A 24,598-nucleotide genomic window follows, 5' to 3' on the forward strand; every position below is an offset into this window, starting at 1 on the left:
CTGCCTTGGGGGGGTAAATGGGGCTGGGGGGGGGAATTTGGGGTCTGGGTAGAACCCAGGGAAGGCTCTGGGGGGGGGCAATTTTGGGGAGGGGGGGTCCCAAACCTCATCCAGCCCAGGGGCAGGACCCTCCCCCTCCCCACTGTGAGGAGACACAGAACCCCCAGGAGCCCCCCCCACCCTCCAGGACCCCCAAATCCGCCCCTCCCCGCACCGGGGGGGGGGGGTCCCGTGCGATCCCCACCCCCCAAAATCCCCCCCGCACCGGGGGGCGGGCCCGGCCCGGTTCGGTCCATCCCACCCCCCAAAATCCCCCCCGCACCGGGGGGCGGGCCCGGCCCGGCCCCCCCCTCCCTCTGCCGCCGCCTTCCCACGCCCGCAGCCGCCGCCGCCGCCGCCGGGCCCGCACGCGCCGGCCGGTAGCCACCCGGTAAGGACCCCCCGACCACCACCCCCCCCCCCCATCCCCGGGACCCCCACCCCAAACCCAACCCCTCCGCCATCCCCTCCCCCTCCCGCCCCGCTGCCCGCGGATGCTCCAGCCCGGGGGGAAGGGTCCGCTCGGGCCGGAGCGGGGCCCGTGCCCGCCCGAGACCCCTCGGAGCGACCCCCCCACACACCCAGGGACCCCCCCCCAAACCCCTTCCGACCCCCCCCCCCAAATCCGCCGTGTCCCCACCCCCCCACGGCCCAGGGATGCTCCAGCCAGCCCGGGGGGAGGGGCCCGGGCGTCCGGGAGAGGAGGGGGACACCGAGAGGCGCAGCCCTCCCCCACCCTGAGCTCCCCCCCTCCTCCCGAGCTCCCCAAATCCCACCGGGCCCCCCCCGGGACCCCCCCCCCAAACCCTCCCGGTACCCCGGGATGCTCCAGCGGGGAGGGGGGGGAGGGGGGAGGGACCGTCCGAGCCGGCTGCGGGGGGAGGGGAGGGAAGAGGGGCCCGACCCTCCGGGGGCCTGACCCCCCCCCAAAAAAAACACCCCCCCCTCCAAGCAGCACCCCCGGCACCCCCAAACGCCCCCCAGAACCCCCAAACCCCCCCCGGGAGCCCCCGGGAGCCGAGGATGCTCCAGGAGGGGGGGGCAGGATCAGGGTTTAGGGCAGTGACCCCCCCCCCCATCTCCATGGGACCCCCAAAACCCCCCAGGGCTTATGGGGGGGGTCCCGGGGGGGGGGGTGTCACCTGTGTCCCCTCCTGGGGGCGTCACCTGACCCCTCCCGCGAGGCCGGGGCTGACGCAAGGGGGACCCTGGGGCACGAAGGTCCCGGGGGGGGGGGGGGGGTCCCTAACGAGGTGCTGCTAATGAGGGGGGGTTCATTAGCGACGCTGCTAATTGGCCCCCAGCGGGGTGGGGGAAGGGCCCGGACACCTGGGTCCTGGCGGGTGTCACATGAAAGGGGGGGGGGCTGTCGCACGGGGGAATCCCCCCCCCCCATGGCTGATGCCCCCTCCCCACCCACAGCGGCCCCCCCGGCGGGGCGGGGGGGCCATGGAGCACCGGCGCCGGTAGCCACGGCCTCGCCGTGACGCGAGGAGCGAGAGGAGCCAGGTAGGGCCCCACCCCCGGCACACCTGGATGGCCGGGACCCCCTTGGATTTGGGGGGGGGGGGCGGTTTGGTTTGGGGTGTCCCTGCCTTGGATGTGGGGTCGGGGGAGTCCCCTACAAGGGGGGACCTTAGGAAGTATTGGGGGGGTGTTCCATAAGGGGGGGGGCGAGGGGTCCCTGCCCTTTCTGTGGGGTCAGGCCGGGGGTCCTGGTCCCCCTTTAAAGGGGGGCGCTGGTGGGGGGGGTCCTGATACCCCTTTAAAGGGGGGTGCAGAGAGGGGTCCCTGCCCTTTCTATGGGGTCAGGCCGGGGGTCCTGATCCCCCTTTAATGGTGGGTTCTGGTGGGGGGGGGGGGGGTCCTGCCTTACACTTGGGGTCAGGCCGGGGGTCCTGGTCCCCCTTTAATGGTGGGTTCTGGTGGGGGCGGGGGGGGTCCCGCCTTACACTTGGGTCCAGGCTGGGCAGGGGGCGCACCCCCCAGCGGGTCTCGAGGCCACCCCCCCCCTCCCCACCACCACCCTGACACCTCCCCCCCCGCCCCCTCCCACAGGCCACCCATCCACCCATGGCCCCCCCTCCCCCTGCCCTCCCCGTCCCTCCCGTAGCCCGGGCACCGCGGGGGGGGCCGCCCCGGCTGCTGGCCACCGTGGCCACCATCACCCTGCTGAGCGCCGCCGTGGGGGCCTGCCCGGCCGTGTGCCGCTGCTCCGGCGGCCGCGTCTACTGCAACGACCGCGGGCTGACGGCCGTGCCCGAGGGGCTCCCGCCCGGCGCCACCACGCTCTTCCTGCAGAACAACCGCATCGGCGACGCGGGCATCCCGGCGCGCCTGGGCCGGCTGCCGGCGCTGCGGGTGCTCTACCTGTACGCCAACGCGCTGGAGCAGCTGCCGGCTCACCTGCCGCCGGCGCTGCGGGAGCTGCACCTGCAGGAGAACAACGTGCGCGGGCTCTGCCGCCGGGCGCTGGCGCGGGCGCCGCTGCTCGAGCGCCTGCACCTGGACGACAACTCGGTGTCGGCGGCCGGCATCGAGGAGGACGCGTTCGCCGAGAACCGCCGGCTGCGCCTCCTCTTCCTCTCGCGCAACCACCTGAGCAGCGTCCCCGCGGGGCTGCCGCCGGCGCTGGAGGAGCTGCGGCTGGACGACAACCGCATCCACACCATCCCGCTGCGCGCCTTCGAGGGGCTGCCGGCGCTGCGGCGCCTGGTGCTGGACGGGAACCTGCTGGCCAACCAGCGCATGGCCGACGACACCTTCAGCCGCCTGGGCAACCTCAGCGAGCTCTCGCTGGGCCGCAACGCGCTGGCGGCGCCGCCGGCCAACCTGCCCCGGGCTCGGCTCCGCCGCCTCTCGCTGGCCGCCAACGCCATCAGCCACGTGCCGGCCGGAGCGCTGGCCAGGATGAGGGCGCTGGAGCGGCTGGACCTGTCGGACAACAACCTGACCACGCTGCCGCGGGGGCTCTTCGACGACCTGGGCAGCCTGAGCCACCTGGGGCTGCGCAACAACCCCTGGTTCTGCGGCTGCAACCTGGCCTGGCTGCGGGACTGGCTGCGCCGCCGCGCCCCGCCGCGCCTCGAGGTGCGGGGGCTGCTGTGCCAGGCGCCGGCGCGGCTGCGGGGGCTGCCGGTGGGCGAGCTGCGGGGCGAGATGGACGCGTGCGAGAGCCCGGCCGCGGGGGGAGCGGGCGCGGCGGGCGGGGGGACGTCCCCCGGGGCCGCCGCCGCCGCCGCCGCGTCCCCCGCGGCCGCCGCTTCGCCCGGAGCCGCCGCCGCCGCGCCGGGGCTGTGGGTGCAGGCGGCGCCCGGCGGGGCCCTGCGGGTGCGGTGGCCCCCGGCCCCTCCCGGGGCGTCGCTGAGGCTGAGCTGGCTGCGGCCCGGGGGGGGGGCCGTGACCGAGACCTTGGTGCGGGGGGAGCGCGGCGAGTACGTGGTGCGGGCGCTGCAGCCCCGAGCGCCGTACCGAGTGTGCCTCGCCGCCCTGGAGCCCCCCGCCGCACCCCCGCTCTGCGCCCAGGCCCGGGCGGGCGCCGGGGACCCCCCCCAGCCCGGTTCTCCCGGAGCCCCCGCCGGGGACGCCCCCACCCCCGCGCTGCCCCCGGCCGCGGCTCTGGGGGCGGCGGCGGCGGCGGCGGCCGGGGTGGTGCTGGGGGTGCTGGGGGGGTGCTGGAGGAGGAGGAGGAGGATGGGGCTGGGGGCGCCGCCGCTGCCGCCCCCCAAAGGCGGCGGGGGGGGGCGGCTGGCGCTGCGGACGCTGCGACCCCCGGAGGAGGGGGGGATCCGCACCGTGTACCCCCCCCCGCCGCCGCCGCCGCCGCCGCCGCTGCCCCCCCCCGGCGTGCGGGGGTACCGGGGGGGGCAGGTGCCCCATGGCGGGGGAGGGGGGTCCTGACGGGGGAGGGGGCGGCCTCTTTCCTGGGACCCCCCCCCCCCGCCCGTTTTGGGGGCCCCTCCCGGGCCGCGGCTCTGAGGACATTTCGGGGGACCCTTTCAGGGGCGTTTTGGCTTTTTTAAGGTGGGTTTTTTTCGGCACCGCGGCTTTTTTTTTGGGGGGGGGGGGATAAATGGCAGATTTGGTGCAGGAATGGGATTTGGGGGGTGGGGGGGGGCGGGGACCCAGGGGTCGGGGTGGGTCCCCCCTCCCCCCCGACCCTGTGCCCCCCTTCCCCTCCCCCCTCCCCCCCCGCGAGGTGCCTTCACCCCTCCCCCCGCCCCTGCCGTTGGATTTGGGGAAAAAGGACCAAAATCAGGACAAACCGACCCAAGGGGGACCCAAAATCCCCCCTCTGCCCCCCCCCCCAATAAACCCAGCGGCTCCTTTTCCTGCCGGCGCCTCTTTCCCGTGGGATGGGAGGGGTCCGGGGGGGTCCGGGGGGGGAAATTTGGGGTGGGGTGGGGGGATGTGGCGTGGGGGGGATGGCACGGGAGGGGTGGGGGTGTCACTGCAGGTCCCGGGGGGGGTGGCACGGGGACCCCTCGGAGCAGGACGAGCCCTGGGGAGGGGGGGGTGGGGAGGGGAGGGGGGGGGGGGGGGGTCGCACCAGGGCCGTGTCAAGGTCACACGTGTGTCACTCGCCACCGCCATTCCCCCAGAGGGACTTCCCGGATTCGCCTCCGTGACTCCACCGGCCACGGGCGAGGGTCCCCCGTGCAAGCCCCGCCCCTTTAGTGCAAGCCCCGCCCCTTTCATGCAAGCCCCGCCCCTCGCTCGCAGCGAGACCTCCGCGCCGCCAGGGGGCGCGCCCCGCCCTCCCTCCGCCCCCACCCCCGTGCTCCGTGATTAGCGCCGCTCGCAGCCAATGGCAGAAGAGGAAAATTCCAGAAGTCCCAGAGGAGCTCAGCCAATGGGCGCCCAGCGCCGGGAGCCGCGGCCAATGGGAGCGCGCGGGGGGCGTGCCCTCACGCCGGCTTCCGCCGGGGGCGGTCTGGAAGTGGGAGGGACCCGCTGCAGGCGGCAGCCAATGGGAAGGCGGGAGCGCCGGCGGCAGCCAATGGGAGCGCGCGCGGGGGCGGGCGGGCGGGCGGCGCGGCCAATGGGGAGCGGGGGGCGTGGCCGCGGGGTTCTAGCATCTTCCAGAGGGCGGCGCGGGAGCGGCGCGAGCGGAGCCGCGGCCATGGAGGAGGTGGGGGGGGGGGGGGGCGCGGCCCTGAGGGGTCCCGGGACGGGCCGAGGGCCGGGGCAGCTCCGCGGCTCCTCCGCGGCTCCTCCGGGGCTCGGGCCGGCTCCGAGCGGGCTTTATGGGGGGTCCCGAACGGGGGTCGGGGGGCTCGGAGGGGGCGGCGGGGCCCTGAGGGGACTCGGGGCGCTTTGGCCTTGTCTGGGGGTCCCTGAGGGGAGCTGAGGGGGAGCTGAGGGGCTCAGGCTCCTTGAGGGGCCGGGGGGGCCCTGGAGGGCTTTGGGGTGTCCGGGAGCGCCTCTTTTCTCACGTTCTTGTTTTTTCTCTTTCCCTCCTCTTCCTCTTGGGCCTCTCCTTCATCTTCACCTCTCTCATCTTCATCGTCCCGGCCTTGCTCGCGTCTCTCTTCTCCCTCGCTCCCTCTTGCTGCTCTCTCTTCTGCCTCTGCCTGCCACTTGCGCTCCCTGGCTGCTTCATCCTCCTCATCTTCCTCGCCCCTTCGTGATCTTCCTCGCACCCTCCTCCTTTCCGTCTTTCTCGCACCTTTGTTATTTTCATTTTCCTCATACCTTCATCCTGTCCGTCTATCCCTCGCACCTTCCTTATCTTCATCTTCTTCTCACTTTCATCCTCATCTCCCTCGCGCCTTCATCCTCCTCGTCTTCCTGACACCTTCACCCTCCTCATCCTCCTCGCTGCTCCCGGCCCTTCGCTGTTCTCCCTCCGTCCCTTTCCTCTCCTTCCTCTTCCTCCCTTCTCGTTCCCGTGCCTCCTCTTCCTCTCCCGCTCCCCTTTCCCGTGCCTCCTCTTCCTCACCCTCTTCCATTCCTCCTCTTCCTCTCCCCGTTCCCCTCTCCCCATTCCCGTTCCCGTTTCTCCTCTCCCCTCTCCCCATTCCCGTTCCTCTCTCCCCGTTCCCGTTCCTCCTCTTCCCATTCCCATTCCCATTCCCCCTCTCCCCGTTCCCGTTCCTCTCTCCCCGTTCCCGTTCCTCTGTCCCCATTCCCGTTCCCCCTCTCCCCTCTCCCTCTCCCGGTGCCGCTCCCGCAGGCTCAGGAGCTGAAGGAGCGGGGGAACCGGGCGCTGGCGGCGGGGGACGTGGGGGCGGCCGTGGGGCACTACTCGGCCGCCATCGCCCGGGACCCCAACAACCACGTCCTGTTCAGCAACCGCTCGGCCGCCTACGCGCGCCTGGGCGACTACAGCCGGGCCCTGGCGGACGCGTGCCGCACGCTGGAGCTGCGGCCCGACTGGGCCAAGGTGGCCACGGGCAACCGGCGGGGGCGGCGGGGGCGAGCGGGGCTCCCGGGGGGATGGAGGGATGGGGGGTGTGCGGGGCTCCCGGGGGGATGGGGGTCGGGGGGTCAGGGGGTGTGCGGGGCTCCTGGGGGGATGGAGGGATGGGGGGTGTGTGGGGCTCATGGAGGGATGGGGGGTGTGCGGTGCTTATGGGGATCGGGGGGTCAGGGGGTGTGTGGGGCTCATGGGGGGATGGGGATCAGGGGGTGTGCGGTGCTTATGGGGATCGGGGGGTGTGTGGGGCTCATGGGGGATGGGGATCGGGGGGTGTGTGGGGCTCATGGGGGGGATATGGGGATCGGGGGGTGTGTGGGGCTCATGGGGGGATGGGGATGAGGAGGGTCAGGGGCTGGTGGAGGGATGGGGAGTCAGGGGGTGTGCAGTGGTCCCTGGGGGGGATGGGGGTGAGGGGGGTGTGTGCTGCTTGTGGGGTCAGGGGGTGTGCAGGGCTCCTGGGGGGATGTTGGGATGGGGGGCGCGGTGCTCCTAGGGGGGATGGGGGCCAGGGGGGTGCGGGGTCTGTGGGGCTCATGGGGGATGGGGATGATCTGGGGTGTACAGGCCTCATGGGGTTATGGGGGGCTGATCTTGGGGGGGTCTGTACAGCCCCTGTGGGGTCATGGGGGGCTGATCTTGGGGGTACAGCCCTCACTGTGTTATGGGGGGCTGATCTGGGGGGGGGTCTGTACAGCCCCATTGGGATCATTTAGGGGACAGAATAGGGGGCTGATCTGGGGGGTCTGTACAGCCCCTGTGGGATCATTTAGGGGGCTGATCTGGGGGGTCTGTACAGCCCCTGTAGGATCATTTAGGGGGCTGATCTGGGGGGTCTCTACAGCCCCTATGGGGTCATTTAGGGGGCTGATTTGGGGGGTCTGTACAACTTCTATGGGGTTATGGGGGGCTGATCTGGGGGGTCTGTACAGCCCCATTGGGATCATTTAGGGGACAGAATAGGGGGCTGATCTGGGGGGTCTGTACAGCCCCTATGGGGTCATTTAGGGGGCTGATTTGGGGGGTCTGTACAACTTCTATGGGGTTATGGGGGGCTGATCTGGGGGGTCTGTACAGCCCTTATGGGATAATTTAGGGGACAGAATGGGGGGCTGATCTGGGAGGTCTGTACAGCCCCTATGGGGTTATGGGGGGCTGATTTGGGGGGTCTGTACAGCCCCGTTGGGATCATTCGGGGCAGGACTGGGGGGTCTCAGGGGCTCTGAGCGTGGGGGATCCCCTGGAGGGACAGGGTGGGGGTCCCAGGGTCCGCAGAGGCCGGCTCAGGGCTGTGACCGCCTGTCCCCCCCCGTGTCCCCCAGGGCTACTCGCGCAAGGCGGCGGCTCTGGAGTTCCTGCAGCGCCTGGAGGAGGCCAAGGCCACCTACGAGGAGGGGCTGGCACGGGACCCGGGCAACGAGCAGCTCCTGCAGGGCCTGCGTGGGGTGGAGACCAGGCTGGCTGGTAGGGGGGGTTTGGGGGGCTGGGAGGGCTGGGGGGAGGTCCCTGGGATGGGTTCGGGGTGGCCCTGAGAGGTTTTGAGTGGTCCTGAAAGGTTCTGAGTGGCCTGGAGAGGTTCTGAGTGGCCCTGGAAAGGTTCTGAGTGGCCTGGAGAAGTTTTGGGTGGCCCTGAAAGCTTTTGGGTGGCCCTGGAGAGGTTTCAACTGGCCTTGGAAGGTTTAGGGTGGCCCTGAAAGGTTTTGGGTGGCCCTGGAGAGGATTTGAATGGCCTTGAAAGGTTTTGGGTGATTCTGGAGAGGTTTTGGGTGGCCTGGGGAGGGTTTGAGTGGCCCTGAAAGGGTTTGAGTGGCCTGGAGAAGTTTTGGGTGGCCCTGGAGAGGTTTTGGGTGGCCCTGCAGAGGTTTTGAGTGGCCCTGAAAGCTTTTGGGTGGCCTGGAGAGGTTTTGGGTGATTCTGGAGAGGTTTTGGGTGGCCCTGGAGAGGTTTTGGGTGGCCCTGGAGAGGTTCTGAGTGGCCCTGGAGAGGTTTTGGGTGGCCCTGGGGAGGTTTTGGGTGGCCCTGGGGAGGTTTTGGGTGGCCCTGGAGAGGTTCTGGGTGGCCCTGGAGAGGTTTTGGGTGGCCCTGGGGAGGTTTTGGGTGGCCGGGAGAGTTTCAGGCTCCCGGGGAGTTGGAGAGAGTTGAGTTTGGGGTGTTCAGAGCAGGACTCTGGAATCCCTGAGAGGATTTTTGGGACGCCTGACCCTTTGTGACCCCGTTCCAGAGCGGAAGCTGCTGAACCCCTTCAGCGCCCCCGACCTGCTGGCGCGGCTCGAGGCCGACCCCCGGACACGGGGGCTGCTGGGGGACCCCGAGTACCGGCGGCTGCTGGAGACGCTGCGCAGCGACCCCGGGCAGCTCGGGGCGTCAGTGCGGGGCTCGAGAGGGGATTTGAGGGGCTGGGAAGGGGCTTGGGGGGACTGGGAAGGGGTTTTGGGAGGCCTGGAGGGGTTTGAGAGGCGTTTTGGGGGGCTTGGAGGGTTTGAGAGGGGATTTGAGGGGCTGTGAAGGGGCTTGGGGGGATTGGGAAGGGGTTTTGGGGAGCTTGGAGGGGTTTGAGAGGGGTTTTGAGGGGCTGGGAAGGGGCTTGGGGGGACTGGGAAGGGGTTTTGGGGAGCTGGGAGGGGCTTGGAATGAGCTTTGAGGAGCTGGGAAGGGGCTTGGGGGGGACTGGGATTTTGGGGTGCAGCTGCCTCAGGGGAGTTTTGGGATGGAGATTTGGGGTGCAGCCCCTTTGGGGGAATTTTGGGATCGGGATTTTGGGGTGCAGCCCCCTCGGGGGAATTTTGGGGTGCAGCCCCCCCCCCAACGCCCTCGTTGCCCCCTCCCCAGGAAGCTGCAGGACCCGCGGGTGATGACGACGCTGAGCGTGCTGCTGGGGGTGGAGCTGAGCGGGGCCGAGGAGGAGGAGGAGGCCCCTTCCCCACCCCCCCCTCCCCCACCACCCCCCTCTCAGCCCCCCCCGACCGAGGAGCTCCCCCAGAACAAGCAGGAGGTGAGGGGGGGGGGTCCCCAAAACGGGTTTGGGGTGGGGACAGTCCCACTCACCTGAGGAGCAGCAGGAGGAGACCCCTGCAGGGGTTGGGGGGGAGTTTTGGGGGTGTTGAGGGGAATTTTGGGAGGCTCTAGGGCAGGTTTTGGGGTTCTGGATGAGGAGGTGGGATTTGGGGAGGGTCCCAGCCAGGTTTTGGGGTGAGGGGCCGGGTTTAGGGCGATCTCCTCCCCCTCAGGCACAGAGGGAGAAGGAGCTGGGTCACGAGGGGAGGATCTGGGTGTGAAATTTGGGGTGATTCCAGCCGGTTTTGGGGTTCTCCCCTCAGGCACAGAGGGAGAAGGAGCTGGGACATGAGGGGAGGATCTGGGTGTGAAATTTGGGGTGATTCCAGCCGGTTTTGGGGTTCCCCCCTCAGGCACAGAGGGAGAAGGAGCTGGGCAACGCCGCCTACAAGCGCAAGGAGTTCCCCGCAGCCCTGGAGCACTACACCCGCGCCGAGCAGCTGGACCCCACCAACATGACCTACGTCACCAACCAAGCAGGTTTGTCACCCCAAAGCCCCCCCAAAACCATCCCCCCGAACCCCAAAACCCCTCCCTGAACCCCAAATCTCCCTCCCCTGCCAGCCGTGTACTTCGAGACGGGCGAGTACGAGCGGTGCCGGGCGCTGTGCGAGCGCGCCATCGAGGTGGGCCGGGAGAACCGTGAGGATTACAGGCAGATTGCCAAGTGAGTCTGGGGGGGGGGCTTTGAGGGTCTGGGGGGGTCTTTGACGTCCCCCCCCAAACCCTCCCCGTCCCCCCCAAACCGCCGCTGTCCCCAGGGCGTACGCGCGGATCGGGAACTCGTATTTCCGCGAGGAGCGCTACAAGGACGCCGTGCACTTCTACAACAAATCCCTGGCCGAGCACCGCACGCCCGACGTGCTCAAGAAGTGCCAGCAGGTGACGTGGGGGGGGGGGGGCACGGGGACATTGGGGGTGACCCCCCCGGCCCCCTCCCTGAACCCCCCAAATCGCTGCTGCTGCAGGCTGAGAAGATCCTGAAGGAGCAGGAGCGCTTGGCCTACATCGACCCCGACCTGGCGCTGGAGGAGAAGAACAAAGGCAACGAGTGCTTCCAGCGAGGTCTGGGTTTGGGGAGGGGGCTCTGAGGGGTCTGGGGGGGGCTCTGAGGTGGTCGGGGCACCCCCTGAGAGCGAGGAGGGCTCTGTTTTTAGGGGATTACCCCCAGGCCATGAAGCACTACAGCGAGGCCATCCGGCGCAACCCGCACGAGGCGCGGCTCTACAGCAACCGCGCTGCCTGCTACACCAAACTGCTCGAGTTCCCCCTGGCCCTCAAGGTCTGGGGGGCTTGGGACGGGGTTTGAGGGTCCTGGGGGGGGTTTGGGATGGGGTTTGAGCGTCCTGGGGGGGGTTTGGGGGGTTTGGGATGGGGTTTGAGGGTCCTGGGTGGGGTTTGGGGGGTTTGGGATAGGGTTTGAGGGTCCTGGGGGGGGTTTTGGGGGGTTTGGGATGGGGTTTGAGGGTCCTGGGGGGGGTTTGGGGGGTTTGGGATGGGGTTTGAGGGTCCTGGGGGGGGTTTGGGGGGTATGGGACTGGGTCTGAGGGTCCTGGGCAGGGGTTGAGGGGTGTAAGAGGGATCTGGGTTCTGATTTGGGGGGGTTGGGACTGGTTTTGAAGGTCCTGGGGGGGTTTGAGGGGTGGGGGCCAGTTAGGGTTGGTTTGAGAGTCCTGGGGTGGTTTTTGGGGACAAAGGGCCCGGGTGCTGGTTTTTGGGGGCACAGAGGAAGTGCTGGGGTTGTTTGCAGGGTGCAGGGGCCGGTCTGGGGTCCCTGGGAGCCTCCTGACCCCCCCTTTTTCCCCCCAGGACTGTGAGGAGTGCATCCGGCTGGAGCCCACCTTCAGTGAGTGGGGGACACGGGGGGACAGGCCCTGCCCTTCCTCGGCTTCATCCTCATCATCCTCACCTGCCTCCTTCTCTGTGTGTGCCTTCCTTGTCCTGCTCTGCCTGTCCCCTCCTGTCCCTGCGTCCCTCCACGTGTCCCTGTGTCCCCACCTGTACCTGTGGCCCCCCATCTCATGTCCCTTCTGTCCCTGTGTCCCTCCACGTGTCCCTGTTGTCCCCATGACCCCCCACCTGGCCCCCCGTGTCCCTTGCTGTGCCCATGTCCCCTGTGTCCCCTGCTCTCCCTGTGTCCCCTCGTGTGTCCCCTCATTCCTGTGTCGCTGCTGTCCCCCCCATATCCCCCCATGTCCTTGTCTCCCCCGTGTCCTCGTGTCCCCCCTGTCCCCTGCTGTCCCCCCCTGTCCCCCATCCCCTGCTGTCCCCCCATCCCCGTGTCCCCCCATGTCCTTGTGTCTCCCCTATCCCCCCATCCCTGCTGTCCCCCCCATGTCCCCCCATCCCCTGCTGTCCCCCCCTGTCCCCCCTGTGCCCCCAGTCAAGGGCTACACGCGGAAGGCGGCGGCGCTCGAGGCCATGCGCGATTACACCAAGGCCATGGAGGTTTATCAGCGCGCCCTGGACCTCGACCCCTCCTGCAAGGTGACCCCGGGACCCCCCCGGGAACCCCCCTGGGACCCCCCCTCTGCCCCCCGGGAGACGGCAGAGGGGCAGCGGCGCCCAGAGCCCCCCGATCCCTTTGACACCCTCAGACCCCCCCCATGCCCCTGTGACCCTTGGTGACCCCCTGTGCCCCCTGTGCCTTCTCTGACCCCCACTGTGTCCCTCTGTAGCCCTCGGTGACCCCCCCATGCCCCCCGTGCCCCTCAGTGACCCCCGTGCCCCCCGTGCCCCCCAGGAGGCGGCGGAGGGGCAGCGGCGCTGCGTGCGGGCGCTCAGAGCCCCCTGATCCCTGTGACCCCTGTGTCACCCTGTGACACCCCCAGACCCCTGTGACCCCCCCCCCCCGTGCCCCCCATGCCCCTCGGTGACCCCCCGTGCCCCCCAGGAGGCCGCGGAGGGGCAGCGGCGCTGCCTGCGGGCGCAGCAGCAGCGCTCGGAGCCCCCCGAGGAGCTGCGGCGCCGCGCCCTGGCCGACCCCGAGGTGCAGCAGATCATGGGGGACCCGGCCATGCGCCTCATCCTGGAGCAGATGCAGAAGGACCCCCAGGCCCTGAGCGAGTCAGTGCCCGCCGTCCCCGGGGTCCCCGAGGGTCCCCGAGGCAGTGGGGGGTGGCACTGAGGGTCCCCGAGGGTCCCCAAGCCAGTGGGGGTTGGCACTGAGGGTCCCCAGTGTCCCTGAGGTGGTGGGTGGTGGCACTGAGGGTCTCCAAGGGTCTCTGAGGCACTGGCAGGGTGGCACTGAGGGTCCCCAGCGTCCCCGAGGTGGTGGCAGGGTGGCATTGGCCAGCTGGGGCAGTTCATGAGTCACCACAGGGCCACCAGAGTCCCTCAGGGTGTCCCCAAAGTGTCCCAAGGTGTGACAGGATGGTGTCACTGTGTCCCCATGACACCACCCAGAGCTCCCCAGGATGTCCCCAGCTGTCCCCAGCTGTCTCCAGGGTGTCCCCAGCTGTCCCCAAAGTGTCCCCAGGGTGTCCCCAGCTGTCACAGCATGTCCCCAACTGTCCCCAAAGTGTCCCCAGCTGTGCCAGGGTGACACTGAGCCCACGCAGAGCCATCAGCGGGGGAGGGGAGGTGTCCCCGAGGTGTCCCCTCGGTGCCACCGGCTGTCCCCACCCTGCTGTCCCCTCGGTGACCCCCCCGTGTCCCCCCAGGCACCTCAAGAACCCCCTGATTGCCCAGAAGATCCAGAAGCTGATGGACGTGGGGCTCATCGCCATCCGGTGACCCCCCCAAAAACCCCGGGGACCCCCCCCCTGGGGCCCCCCCCGGGGACACCTCCGACCCCTCGGGGGGGGTCTGGGGGCGCTGCCCCTCCCCCCCCGCCCCTCCTGTCGGTTCTGGGGCGCTGCCACCCCCCAATAAAGAGCGGAGCAGTGACCCCGGTCTGGGGGGGGCTGGGGGCACTTTGGGGGGGATTTGGGGTCACGCCTGCATGGGCTGGGACCCCCGTGTGTGGGGCTGGGGGGGTCCGAGCCCCTCCCACAAGGATCTGGGGGGGCTTCAAACCCCTGCCAAAAAAATTTGGGGGCTCCAATCCCATCCCACAAGGATTTTTGGGGGGTCTGAGCCTCTCCCAAAAGGATTTGGGGGGTCCAAACCCCTCCCATAAGGATTTTGAGGGGGTCCAAACCCTTCGCAAAAGGATTCTGGGGGGGTTCCAGCCCCTCCCACAAGGATTTGGGGGTCCAAGCCCCTCCCCAGAAGGATTTGGGGGGTTCCAAGCCCCCTCCCCAGAAGGATTTGGGGGTCCCGCCCCCCCTCCCCAGAAGGATTTGGGCGTTCCGAGCCCCCTCCCCACAAACCCCGAGGTCCCGTTTAGCACCAGGAGCGTGTTGAGCTTTGGCGGGGGGGGTTGGGGGTTGGGGGTGACACAGTGGGGACAGCGACAGTGGCAGGGGTTGGGGGGGGGGGGCTCAGGGGTCGTACCCCCCCTCCATGAGGCGCTGCAGCTCGCGGGGGTCCCGGGGGGGCCCCCCCAGGGCCAGGTACCCCCCCAGGAACTGGTGCAGGGCGCGGGGCGGGGCCGAGAGCACGCGCAGCGCCAGCGTGACGTCACCGCTGAGCCACAGCCGCACCTGGGGGGGGGGGGGGGGGGGGCAAGGGGTGAGACCCCCTCCCCAAAATCCCGCCGGGGCTGCCCGGGGCAAACCAGTGCAAACCAGTGTATTCCAGTCCTTCCCAGTCCATCCCAGTGCTCCCAGTTCCCCCCCAGCCCCTTCCCAGTGCCCCCAACCCATTCCCAGTCCTCCTCCAGCCCCTTCCCAGTACTCCCAGTGCTCCCAGTCCATTCCCAGTGCTCCCAGTCCCCCCCAGCCCACTCCCAGTGCTCCCAGTTCCCCCCAGCCCATTCCCAGTGCCCTCAGTCTCCCCCCAGCCCCTTCCCAATGCCCCCAACCCATTCCCTGTGCCTCCCACTCCCCCAGCCCATTCCCAGTTCCCCCCCAGCCCCTTCCCAGTTCCCTCCCAGCCCATTCCCAGTCCCCCCCAGCCCGCTCCCAGTGCTCCCAGTGCTCCCAGTGACCTGCTGGCTGTCCCAGTTGACGTCCCAGCGCTGCAGCTCGCGGTGGCTCCAGCTCCGCCTGACGGCGCCGGAGCCGAGCGGGAGCCGCAGCAGCCGCGAGGGGCCCACGGCCAGGAGCTCGTCCTGGGGGGCGCCCCGGAACCTGCGGCACCCCAAAACCACGGCTGGGACCCCAAAAACACGGCTGGGAACCCCAAAACACAGCTGGGATCCCCCCCAAATCACCTGAGAGCCCCCCGGAACCTGCGGCACCCCAAAAACACGGCTGGGAACCCCAAAACCACGGCTGGGAACCCCAAAACCACGGCTGGGAACCCCAAAAACACGGCTGGGAACCCCCCAAAATCACCTGAGAGCCCCCCGGAATCTGCGGGACTCCCCCAGAACACCTGGGACCCCCCCTCCCAGTCGCTCCCAGTGCTCCCAGTCACCCCCAGTGACCCAAATCCATCCCAGTCTCCCCCACTACCCCCCCAGTCCCCCCCACTTCCCCCCCAGTGCTCCCCAGTGCCCCCCAGTGCCCCCCAGTACCCCCCCAGTCCCTCCCAGTGACCCCCCCAGTCGCTCCCAGTAACCCCCAAGTCCCCCCCAGTGCCCCCCCCAACCCCTCCCAGTCCCTCCCAGTCCCCCCAGTACCCCACCAGTGCTCCCCAGTGGCTCCCAGTGCTCCCAGTCCCCCCCAATGCTCCCCAGTACCCCCCCAGTTGCTCCCAGTCCCCCCCAGTCCCTCCCAGTTCCCCCCCAGTCCCTCCCAGTGCCCTCCCAGTGCTCCCAGTCCCCCCAATGCTCCCCAGTACCCCCCAGTTGCTCCCAGTCCCCCCCAGTCCCTCCCAGTTCCCCCCCAGTCCCTCCCAGTGCCCTCCCAGTGCTCCCCAGTACCCCCCAGTGCCCCCCCAGTCGCTCCCAGTAACCCCCCAAGTCCCCCCCAGTGCTCCCAGTGCCCCCCAGTGCTCCCAGTGCCCCCAGTGCTCCCAGTGCTCCCAGTACCTGACCACGAAGTGCCCCAGGCCGAAGCCGGGCAGGGCCCTCCAGGCCTCCACGAATCGCAGCCGGGCCTGGGGGGGGCTCAGGGGCCCCTCCCGGAGCAAAACCTCCAGGAGGCGCTGGGTGAACTGGGGGGGGGGCAAAATGGGGGGGTTAAAATGTGAGGGGGGGTCTCGGGGGGCTAAAATGGAGGGGCTGTGGGGAAAACTGGGGGGCAAAATGTGGGGGGGGTCTCGGGGGGGCAAAATGGGGGAGGGGGGAAAAATGGGGGGGTTAAAATGTGAGGGGGGGTCTCTGGGGGCGAAAATGGGGGGGCTGTGGGTAAAACTGGGGGGGCAAAACGGGGGCACGCTGGGTGAACTGGGGGGGGGCAAAATTGGGGGCAAAATGGGGCAAAATGGGGGGGTGGGTAAACTGGAAGGGGCAAAATGGGATGGATAAACTGGGGGGGCAAAATGGGGGGGCGGTGGGTAAACTGGGGGGGTTAAAATGTGAGGGGGGTCTCTGGGGGGTTAAAATGGGGGGAAGTGGGTAAACTGGGGGGGGCAAAATGAGTGGGGGTCTCTGGGGGGGTTTAAATGTGAGGGGGGGGTCTCTGGGGAGGGGTCTCGGGGGGGGGGGTCCCGGTACCTGCTTGCCTTTCAGCCGGCGCTGCAAGCGGGGGGGCAGCAGCCGCCGCGGGTCCGGGGGGGGCCGGGGGGGGGTCCCGGGGGGGTCGCCCCCGTCCGGCTGCACCCCCAGGACCCCCAGGACCCCCCGGATCTGCGCCCGCAGCGCCGCGGCCGATGGGGACCCCCCCCCCGCGGCCGCGCGGCAGCCGCAGACCCAGCGGGAGAACTGGGGGGCCTGGGGGGGGCGGGGGGGGGCACAGTGGGACCCCCAAAATTCCCCCAGAACATCCCCCCCGGGACCCCCAAAATTCCCTAGAACCCCCCCCCCGGGACCCCCAAATCCCCATGGGACCCCCCCCCAATTCCCATTTCCTCTCCACCCCAGAACACCAGACCCCCCCCAGGACCCCCCAAGACCCCCCAGGACCCCCCCAGGAGCCCCCGGGGCCCCTCAGGACCCCTCGGAACCTCCCCCGGACCCTCCATGACCCCCCGGGATCCCCCCAAGACCACCCAAATCCCCTCTGGGACACCCCAAAATCGTCCCCAGGACCCCCCCCGGACCCCTCGAGACTGCCCAGGACCCCCCAGAACCCCCCAGGACCACCCAGGACCCCTCGAGACCCCCCCCAGGACCCCTCGGGATCCCCCAGGACCCTCCAGGACCCCCCAGATCCCCTCTGGATTCCCCAGGACCCCCCGGAATCCCCCCAGGAACCCCCCAGGACCCCCCGGGACCCCCTCAGACCCCCACGGGACCCCCCCAGACCCCCACGGGACCCCCACCCACATCACGGCACTGCAGGAGGGTCTCGCCGCCCCCCCCCGGGCTCGGCAGCCGGAGTTTGATGCCGAATTTCTGCGCCCCCAAATCCACCTGAGGGGTCACCTCACAGCCTGGGGGGGGGGGGTCAGGGGGGTCACGGGGGTCCCAGAGGGATCTGGGGGGGTCCCAGAGGGGATTTGGGGGACAAACGGGGGCACAGGAAGGGCGATGGGGGCACCCCAAATGGGTTTGAGGGGATTTGGGGGGGTCCCAGAGGGGATTTGGGGGCCCTGAGGGGGTCCCGGGGGGGATTTGGGGGGGTCCCAGAGGGGATTTGGGGGCCCTGGGAGGGGTCTCCGGGTGGTTTGGGGGTCCGGGGGAGGGGGGGTCCCAAGGCATTTGGGCGCCCTGGGGGCATTTGGGGGGCCCTGGGGTGGGTCCCAGAAGGAGATTTGGGGGGTCCCAAAGGGGTCGGGGGGGAATTGGGGGGCCCAGGGAGGGTCCCGGGGAGGATTTTGGGGGTGCTGGGGGGGTCCCAGGGCAGTTTTTGGGATCCTAGGAGAGGAAATGGGGGGGGGTCCCAAGGGATTTGGGGTTTGGGGGTGATTTGGGGGTGCTGGGGGGGTCCCAGGGTGGTCTGGGGGTCCGGGGGGGTTTTGGGGTCTCACCACGGAGGTTCAGCTGCTCTTGGGGTCCCCCCGGGCCCGGGGGGGTCCAGAGCGACAGCGACGACCCCGAGAGCACAGCCCGGGCGGGGGCGGGGCGGGACCCCCAAAACGGCCACGGGGACGGCCTGGGGACCCCAAATTTGGGGAAAGGGGGGGGTTAAAGGAGACCCCAAAATGGGCACAGGGAGGGTCTGGGGGACCCCAAATTCGGGGCTGGGGGGGGGCAGTGGGGTCTGGGGGTACCTGCAGATCTCCAGCTCCTCCTGCAGCTCAGGGGGGGCTCCGAGCTCCTCCTGGGGACCCCCCCCCGATCCCTCCGTGAGCCCCCAGTGCCCCCCCAGTGCCCAAATTGCCCCCTCCCAGTGCCCCCCAGTTCCCCCCAGTGCCCCCCAGAACCTCCCAGTATCTCCCAGTTCCCCCAATTCCCTCAGTTCCCCCACTGCCCCCCTCCCAGTTCCCCCAGTATCCCCCAGTCCCCCCAGTACCCCCCAGTGCCCCCCTCCCAGTGCCCCCCAGTATCTCCCAGTGCCTCCCAGTGCCCCCAGTTCCCCCCAGTGCCCCCAATTCCCCTCTCCCAGTGCCCCCCAGTACCTCCCAGTGCCCCCAATTCCCCTCTCCCAGTTCCCCCCGTACCCCAGTTCCCCCAGTTCCCCCAATTCCCCTCTCCCACTGCCCCCCAGTTCCCCCCAGTTCCCCCCAGTGCCCCCCAGTATCTCCCAGTGCCTCCCAGTGCCCCCAGTTCCCCCCAGTGCTCCCCAGTGCCCCCCTCCCACTGCCCCCCAGTACCTCCCAGTGCCCCCAATTCCCCTCTCCCAGTTCCCCCCGTACCCCAGTTCCCCCAGTTCCCCCAATTCCCCTCTCCCACTGCCCCCAGTTCCCCCCAGTTCCCCCCAGTGCCCCCCAGTATCTCCCAGTGCCTCCCAGTGCCCCAGATTCCCCCCTCCCAGTCCCCCAGTGCCCCCCAGTCTCACGGCCGGGCCGGGGGTCCCGCCGCCCCCCAGGCTCAGCTCCAGCCTCTCCAGGGCCGTGTCCAGGTCCGGGGGCTCGGGGGGGTCCTGGGGGTCCCCCCCATCCCCCCACTCCTCCCCCTCGATCTGGTACTGGGGGGGCGAGAGGGGATTTTGGGGAGGGGTCCCGGGGGAGGGGATTCGGGGAGGATCTGGGGGGGTCCCGGGGGGTTTTGGGGGGGGGATTTTGGGGAAGGGTCCCGGGGGGGAGGGGATTTGGGGCGCAGGGAGATTTTGGGGAGGATCTGGGGGGGTTCCAAGGGGGTTTTTGGGGAGGGGGGGGTCCCAGGGAATCTGTGGGGGGGATTTTTTGGGGTACGGGGGGATCCCAGGGGGTCTCGGGGTATCCGGGGGGGCTTGGGAGATTTTTGGGTACAGGGAGATTTTGGGGGGCTCCCAGGTGACCCGGGGGGGGATTTGGGGCGATCCCGGGGGCTCCGGGGCGTTTTTGGGGTCTCCAGGTCGGTTTTGGGGTGCCCCCGGAGCGATTTTGGGCTGTTCTTGGGGCGATTTTTGGGGTGCCCCCGGGGCGATTTAGGGGGATCCCAGAGCTGTTTTGCGGGTGTTCTCGGGGGTGTTTTTGGGGCGCTCCCGGGCTGTTTTTGGGATGTTTTGGGGTGGTTTTGGGCTGTTCTGGGGGCGTTTTGGGGGCGTTTTGGCGGTGATCTTTTTGGGGTGTTTTGGGGTGGTTTTGGGGGCTGTTTTGGGGCTATTTTGGGGCGGATTTTTTGGGTGCCTTTGGGGTGTTTTTGGGGCTGGTTTTGGGCTGATTTTGGGGTGTTTTTGGGGCATTTTTGGGGGTGTTTTTGGGGGTATTTTGGGGGCGTTTTTGGGGGTGTTTTTTGGGTGGTTTTGGGGCATTTTGGTGGTGTTTTGGGGGGTGTTTTGGGGGTGTTTTTGGGGTGTTTTTCGGCGATTTTGGGGGTGTTTTTGGGGCTGGTTTTGGGCTGGTTTTGGTCTGGTTTTGGGGTGGTTTGGGGGCATTTTTGGGGCTGGTTTTGGGGTGTTTTTGGGGTGGTTTTGGGGTGGTTTTGGGGTGTTTTTGGGCGATTTTGGGGGTGGTTTTGGGGTGTTTTTGGGGGTGTTTTGGGGTGTTTTTGGGGTGGTTTTGGGGTGTTTTTGGGCGATTTTGGGGGTGGTTTTGGGGTGTTTTTGGGGTGTTTTTGGGGTGTTTTTGGGGTGTTTTTGGGGTGTTTTTGGGGTGGTTTTGGGGTTTTTGGGGTGGTTTTGGGGTGTTTTTGGGGTGGTTTTGGGGTACCTGCAGGGCGGCGAAGCGCAGCCCCTGCTCCTCGCTGCACTCGATCTCCTCGGCCAGGATCGCCCCCAGCGCCTCCTCCTGCAGCAGCGCCACGCGCGGCCCCTCCTGGGGGCGGGGGTTTGGGGGGGGGCTGCGACCCCCGGGGACCCCCAAAACCCTCCCGGGAACCCCCAAATCCCTGCCAGGGACCCCCAAACCCTCCCAGGATCCCCCAGATCCCTGCCAGGGACCCCCAGGGACCCCAAAATCCCTCCTAGGGACCCCCAAAGTGTCTGGGGCGCTGCGACCCCCGGGGACCCCAAAACCCCTCCAAGGGAACCCCAAAATCCCTCCCAGGGACCCCCCAACACCTCCCGGATGGGCACATGGGGGTTTGGGAGTTCTTGGGGTGTTTGGGGAGCACCGGGGGGGTTTTGGGGTACCTGGGGAGGGATTTGGGGGTTCCCGGGTGTGTTTTTGGGTGCCTGGGGGGATTTTTGGGGTTCCCGGGTGTGTTTTGGGGTACCCGGGCAGGTTTTGGGGTTCCCAGGTGTGTTTTGGGGTACCTGGGGAGGGATTTGGGGGTTCCTGGGGGAGATTTTGGGGTTCCCAGGCGGTTTTGGGGTTCCCAGGTGGTTTTGGGGTACCTGGGGAGGGATTTGGGGGTTCCCAGGTGTGTTTTGGGGTACCTGGCGGGGATTTTGGGGTACCCAGGTGTGTTTTGGGGTACCCGGGCGGGTTTTGGGGTACCCAGGTGTGTTTTGGGGTACCTGGGGAGGGATTTTGGGGTTCCTGGGGGGGATTTTGGGGTTCCCGGGCGGTTTTGGGGTACCTGCGGGTCCAGCCCCGTGGCGCACGGGTATTTGAAGCGCAGCTGCAGCTCCTCATCCTCGGCCACGCCCTGCTCCAGCAGCGACCGCCCCACGTCCAACCAGCTGCGGGGGCGGAGCCTGCGCTCGGCCACGCCCCGGCCACGCCCGAACCCCCAAACCACGCCCCGGCCACGCCCGAACCCCCAAACCGCGCCCACAAACCCCACCCGAACTCCACCCAAACCCCAAACCACGCCCTAAACCCCACCCGAACCACACCCCGACCACACCCGAACTCCACCCAAACCCCAAACCACGCCCCGGGCACACCCAAACCACGCCCACAAACCACACTGATACCACGCCCACAACCACACCCAAACTACAAATCGTGCCCATAAACCACACCCAAGCCACGCCCTAAACCCCACCCAAACAACAAACCACGCCCACAAACCACACCCAGAACCCCCACCCAACTCCCGCCCAGCCCTGCACACAAACCCCGCCTCGTTAAGCCCCGCCCACCCGGCCCCACCCAAACAAGCCCCGCCCCTCACCGCGCGTGCAGCCGCGCCCGCCGGAGCTGGGCGTTCCCGGGGGGGCTCCGGGGGGGTCCCGGGGGACCCCTCCCCCCGTTTTTGGGGCTCCGCAGGGCCCGGAGCAGCTCCGGGGGCAGCGGGGGGGGCGGGGCCTCGTCTGGGGGGGCGGAGCGGAGGGGGTTGGGGGAGGGGCAGGGGGCGAGGTCCAGCGGCCCCTCCCCCGCCCCTCCCCCCGCTCACCTGTCCGGGGCCGCAGGTGCGTCAGGTCCAGCTCGGGGGGGGCCGGGGGGGCGCCCCGCCCCTCCCCCCGCTCCGGCCGCAGCAGCGAGAGCTCCTCGGGGTGGGAGACCCCTGCGGGACCCCCGAGCCCCCAGACCCAATTCAGTCCAGGGACACCCCCAGACCCAATTCAAACCCCCACTGACCCCTCCCGAGCCCCCAGACCCAATTCAAACCCCAGAGCCCTCCCAGGGGCACCCCCAGACCCAATTCACACACCAGACCCCCCGAGCAGCCCCCAGACCCAATTCACCCCAGGGGCACCCCCAGACCCAATTCACACACCAGACCCCCCGAGCAGCCCCCAGACCCAATTCACCCCAGGGGCACCCCCAGACCCAATTCACACACCAGACCCCCTAGGGAAGCCCCCAGACCCACCAAGCAGCCTTCAGAGCCCCCAAAGACCCCCCACAGATCCCCCGAGCAGCCCCCAGACCCCCCGGGACGCCCCCAGACCCCCGGGACGCTCCCAGACCCACACAATGACCCCCCCAGAGCCCCCGGGACGCCCCCAGACCCCCCCGGGACGCCCCCAGACCCACCGAGCAGCCCGCAGGCCGTGGCCACCGCCCGCCCGGGGGTCCCGGCGAAGTTGAGGCGCAGCCTGAGGACCCCCCCCCCCGGGAGGCGCAGGCGCAGGGGGCGGTGCCGGGGGGCGAAGCGGAGCCGGGACCCCCCCCCGACCCCCAGCGCGTCCAGGGTGGGGGAGGGGCCGAGCAGCCAGCGCCGCTGCTGCTCCCACCAGAGAGCGTGGTCAGCCCAGGGCCGGGGGTCTCCTGCGGACACGGGGGGGTCTGGGGGGGCTGCGGGACCCCTAAGTGCATCGGGGGGGGGGCTGGAACGGGGTTTGGGGGTTTTGGGGGGGGCTTTGGGGGGCTCTGGGGGGGCAGCGGGACCCTAAAGTGCACCGGGGGGGGCTGGAACGGGGTTTGGGGGGGCTTGGGGGGGCTTTAATGGGGTTATGGGGGTTTGGGGGGGCTCTGGGGGGCTGGGAGGGGTTTTATGGGGTTCGGGGGGCTCTTGGGGGCCCCGAGGGCCGCGGGGGGGGGTCACCCTGCACCCCCAAACCACATCCGGGGGGCTCGGGGGGGGGGGTGGGGGCACTCCCTGAGCTATTTATAGCCCGCGGGTCCCTTATCAGCCGGGCCAGGGGCAGCGCGGGGGGGGGGGGCGGGGGGGGGGCCCCGGGACCCCCCGATAAGAGCTGCCCTCCCCCTCCCCCCGATAAGAGCTGCCCTCCCCCCACCCCGGGCCGGATTTCCCCTCCCCCCCCCCCAAAACCCAAACCCTGCCCCGTCACCGGGGGGGGATGGGGGGGGGGCAATTGTCCCGAGGGTCACGGTCCGGGGGGGGATGGGGGTCTCTGGCCGTGGGTCAGGGCTGTGGCTCCGGCCACGGCTCCGGCCAGGGGGCAGGGCTATTGGTCAGTGGGTCAGGGCTACTGGTCAGTTCCGTGGGTCAGCTCTATGGGTCAGTTCCGTGGGTCAGTTCCGTGGGTCAGTTCTATGGGTCAGTTCTATGGGTCAGCTCTATGGGTCAGTTCTGTGGGTCAGTTCCGTGGGTCAGCTCTATGGGTCAGTTCTATGGGTCAGCTCTATGGGTCAGCTCTATGGGTCAGTTCTATGGGTCAGTTCTAGGGGTCAGTTCCGTGGGTCAGCTCTATGGGTCACTCCTGTGGGTCAGTTCCGTGGGTCAGTTCTATGGGTCAGCTCTATGGGTCAGTTCTGTGGGTCAGTTCCGTGGGTCAGCTCTATGGGTCAGTTCTATGGGTCAGTTCTATGGGTCAGCTCTATGGGTCAGTTCTGTGGGTCAGTTCCGTGGGTCACTCCTGTGGGTCAGTTCTATGGGTCAGCTCTATGGGTCACTCCTGTGGGTCAGTTCCGTGGGTCAGCTCTATGGGTCAGTTCTATGGGTCAGTTCTATGGGTCACTCCTGTGGGTCAGTTCCGTCGCTCCGGCCGCCTCCGGCCGTGGGTCACTCACCCAGCGCTCCCAGGATGCGGCGCACGAGGCCCCCGACGTGCAGGTCCCCGGTGACACAGAGGGTGAGGACACGGGGCTGGCCCTGGCCCCAGTCCTGTCTCTGTCCCCGTCCCCGTCCCCGTCCCTGTCCCTGTCCCTGTCCCCGTCCCTGTCCCTGTCCCCAATCCTGTCCCTGTCCCTGTCCCTGTCCCTGTCCCTGTCCCTGTCCCTGTCCCTGTCCCCAGTCCTGTCCCTGTCCCTGTCCCTGTCCCTGTCCCTGTCCCTGTCCCTGTCCCCAGTCCTGTCCCTGTCCCTGTCCCTGTCCCTGTCCCTGTCCCCGTCCCTGTCCCTGTCCCCAATCCTGTACCTGTCCCTGTCCCTGTCCCTGTCCCCGTCCCTGTCCCTGTCCCTGCCCCTGTCCTTGTCCCTGTCCCTGCCCCCGTCCCTGTCCCTGTCCCTGTCCCTCCTCCACCTCCACCCGCAGCTCGAAGGATCCATCGATCTCCTCGCCCGTGGCCGTTTTCAGCCCCGCCATGGCCTGGAGTGTCCCTGGAGTGTCCCCCGAGTGTCCCCGAGTGTCCCCGAGTGTCCCTGGTGTATCCTGGAGTGTCCCCAAGTGTCCCTGGAATGTCCTGGAGTGTCCCTGGAGTGTGCCCCGAGTGTCCCTGGAGTGTCCCTGGAATGTCCTGGAGTGTTCCTGGAGTGTCCCTGAGTGTCCCCAAGTGTCCCCGAGTGTCCCTGGTGTATCCTGGAGTGTCCCCGGAGTGTCCCTGGAATGTCCTGGAGTGTCCCTGGAGTGTTCCTGGAGTGTCCCCAAGTGTCCCCGAGTGTCCCCGAGTGTCCCTGGAGTGTCCCCGAGTGTCCCCGAGTGTCCCCAGGGCCACCCCGGGGGTGTCACTGGGGAGGAGCCACCAGGGCCGGCCCTGCCCGGCCTTGGGGGTTGGGCTGGAAATTTGGGGTCCCCGCCCATGGGAAAATCCCCGGGACACAGCCGGGACTGGGATGAACTGGGATGAACTGGGGGGAACTGGGGGGAACTGGGAGCACTGGGATGGACTGGGGGGAACTGGGATGAACTGGGAGCACTGGGATGAACTGGGATGTACTGGGATGAACTGCGATGAACTGGGAGCACTGGGATGTACTGGGAGCACTGGGATGAACTGGGATGAACTGGGAGTACTG

General features: G+C 69.0%; 3 protein-coding genes across 3 annotated transcripts; 2 read left to right on the forward strand and 1 right to left on the reverse strand.

Moving 5' to 3' along the window:
• The first annotated feature begins 382 nt into the window (after positions 1–382).
• LOC128801847 (leucine-rich repeat transmembrane protein FLRT1-like) lies at positions 383–3,939 on the forward strand. The gene is made up of 5 exons (XM_053967974.1): positions 383–430; positions 1,462–1,548; positions 2,098–3,240; positions 3,310–3,681; positions 3,817–3,939. Exons 3-5 carry the CDS (start codon positions 2,113–2,115, stop codon positions 3,937–3,939), a joined length of 1,623 nt encoding a protein of 540 aa, XP_053823949.1. The 5' UTR covers positions 383–430; positions 1,462–1,548; positions 2,098–2,112.
• Positions 3,940–5,080: 1,141 nt separating this feature from the next.
• STIP1 (stress induced phosphoprotein 1) lies at positions 5,081–13,399 on the forward strand. The gene is made up of 14 exons (XM_053968215.1): positions 5,081–5,170; positions 6,215–6,424; positions 7,780–7,921; positions 8,679–8,820; positions 9,287–9,449; positions 9,865–9,991; positions 10,076–10,178; positions 10,273–10,393; positions 10,480–10,576; positions 10,669–10,793; positions 11,321–11,357; positions 11,895–11,998; positions 12,405–12,577; positions 13,174–13,399. The coding sequence occupies exons 1-14, from the start codon at positions 5,081–5,083 to the stop codon at positions 13,244–13,246; spliced, it is 1,707 nt and encodes a 568-aa protein (XP_053824190.1). The 3' UTR covers positions 13,247–13,399.
• A 536-nt stretch (positions 13,400–13,935) lies between these two features.
• On the reverse strand, positions 13,936–23,948 carry LOC128801848 (fermitin family homolog 3-like). The gene is made up of 15 exons (XM_053967975.1): positions 23,886–23,948; positions 23,435–23,516; positions 21,995–22,228; positions 21,411–21,521; positions 21,189–21,327; positions 20,649–20,751; positions 19,838–19,942; positions 18,544–18,672; positions 17,816–17,865; positions 17,573–17,697; positions 16,929–17,035; positions 16,158–16,373; positions 15,531–15,655; positions 14,544–14,685; positions 13,936–14,097 (listed from the first exon to the last, which is right to left on the reverse strand). The coding sequence occupies exons 1-15, from the start codon at positions 23,946–23,948 to the stop codon at positions 13,936–13,938; spliced, it is 1,893 nt and encodes a 630-aa protein (XP_053823950.1).
• Between the last annotated feature and the right edge of the window lie 650 nt (positions 23,949–24,598).

The sequence above is a fragment of the Vidua chalybeata genome, chromosome 32 (assembly GCF_026979565.1).
Source record: "Vidua chalybeata isolate OUT-0048 chromosome 32, bVidCha1 merged haplotype, whole genome shotgun sequence".
Taxonomy (NCBI): Eukaryota; Metazoa; Chordata; class Aves; order Passeriformes; family Viduidae; genus Vidua; species Vidua chalybeata.

Coding starts and splice junctions, on each gene's coding strand:
- LOC128801848 (XM_053967975.1), bottom strand. CDS start 23,948: ATGGCGGGGCTGAAAACGGCCACGGGCGAGGAGATCGATGGATCCTTC. Junction 21,328..21,410: donor GCACCTGCGGCCCCGGACAG/GTGAGCGGGGGG, acceptor CCGCCCCCCCAG/ACGAGGCCCCGCCCCCCCCG. Junction 14,098..14,543: donor TCAACTGGGACAGCCAGCAG/GTCACTGGGAGC, acceptor CCCCCCCCCCAG/GTGCGGCTGTGGCTCAGCGG.
- LOC128801847 (XM_053967974.1), top strand. CDS start 2,113: ATGGCCCCCCCTCCCCCTGCCCTCCCCGTCCCTCCCGTAGCCCGGGCA. Junction 3,241..3,309: donor CCGCGGGGGGAGCGGGCGCG/GCGGGCGGGGGG, acceptor GCCGCTTCGCCC/GGAGCCGCCGCCGCCGCGCC. Junction 3,682..3,816: donor GGGCGGCGGCGGCGGCGGCG/GCCGGGGTGGTG, acceptor CGACCCCCGGAG/GAGGGGGGGATCCGCACCGT.
- STIP1 (XM_053968215.1), top strand. CDS start 5,081: ATGGGGAGCGGGGGGCGTGGCCGCGGGGTTCTAGCATCTTCCAGAGGG. Junction 10,179..10,272: donor GATTACAGGCAGATTGCCAA/GTGAGTCTGGGG, acceptor CGCTGTCCCCAG/GGCGTACGCGCGGATCGGGA. Junction 11,999..12,404: donor ACCTCGACCCCTCCTGCAAG/GTGACCCCGGGA, acceptor CGTGCCCCCCAG/GAGGCCGCGGAGGGGCAGCG.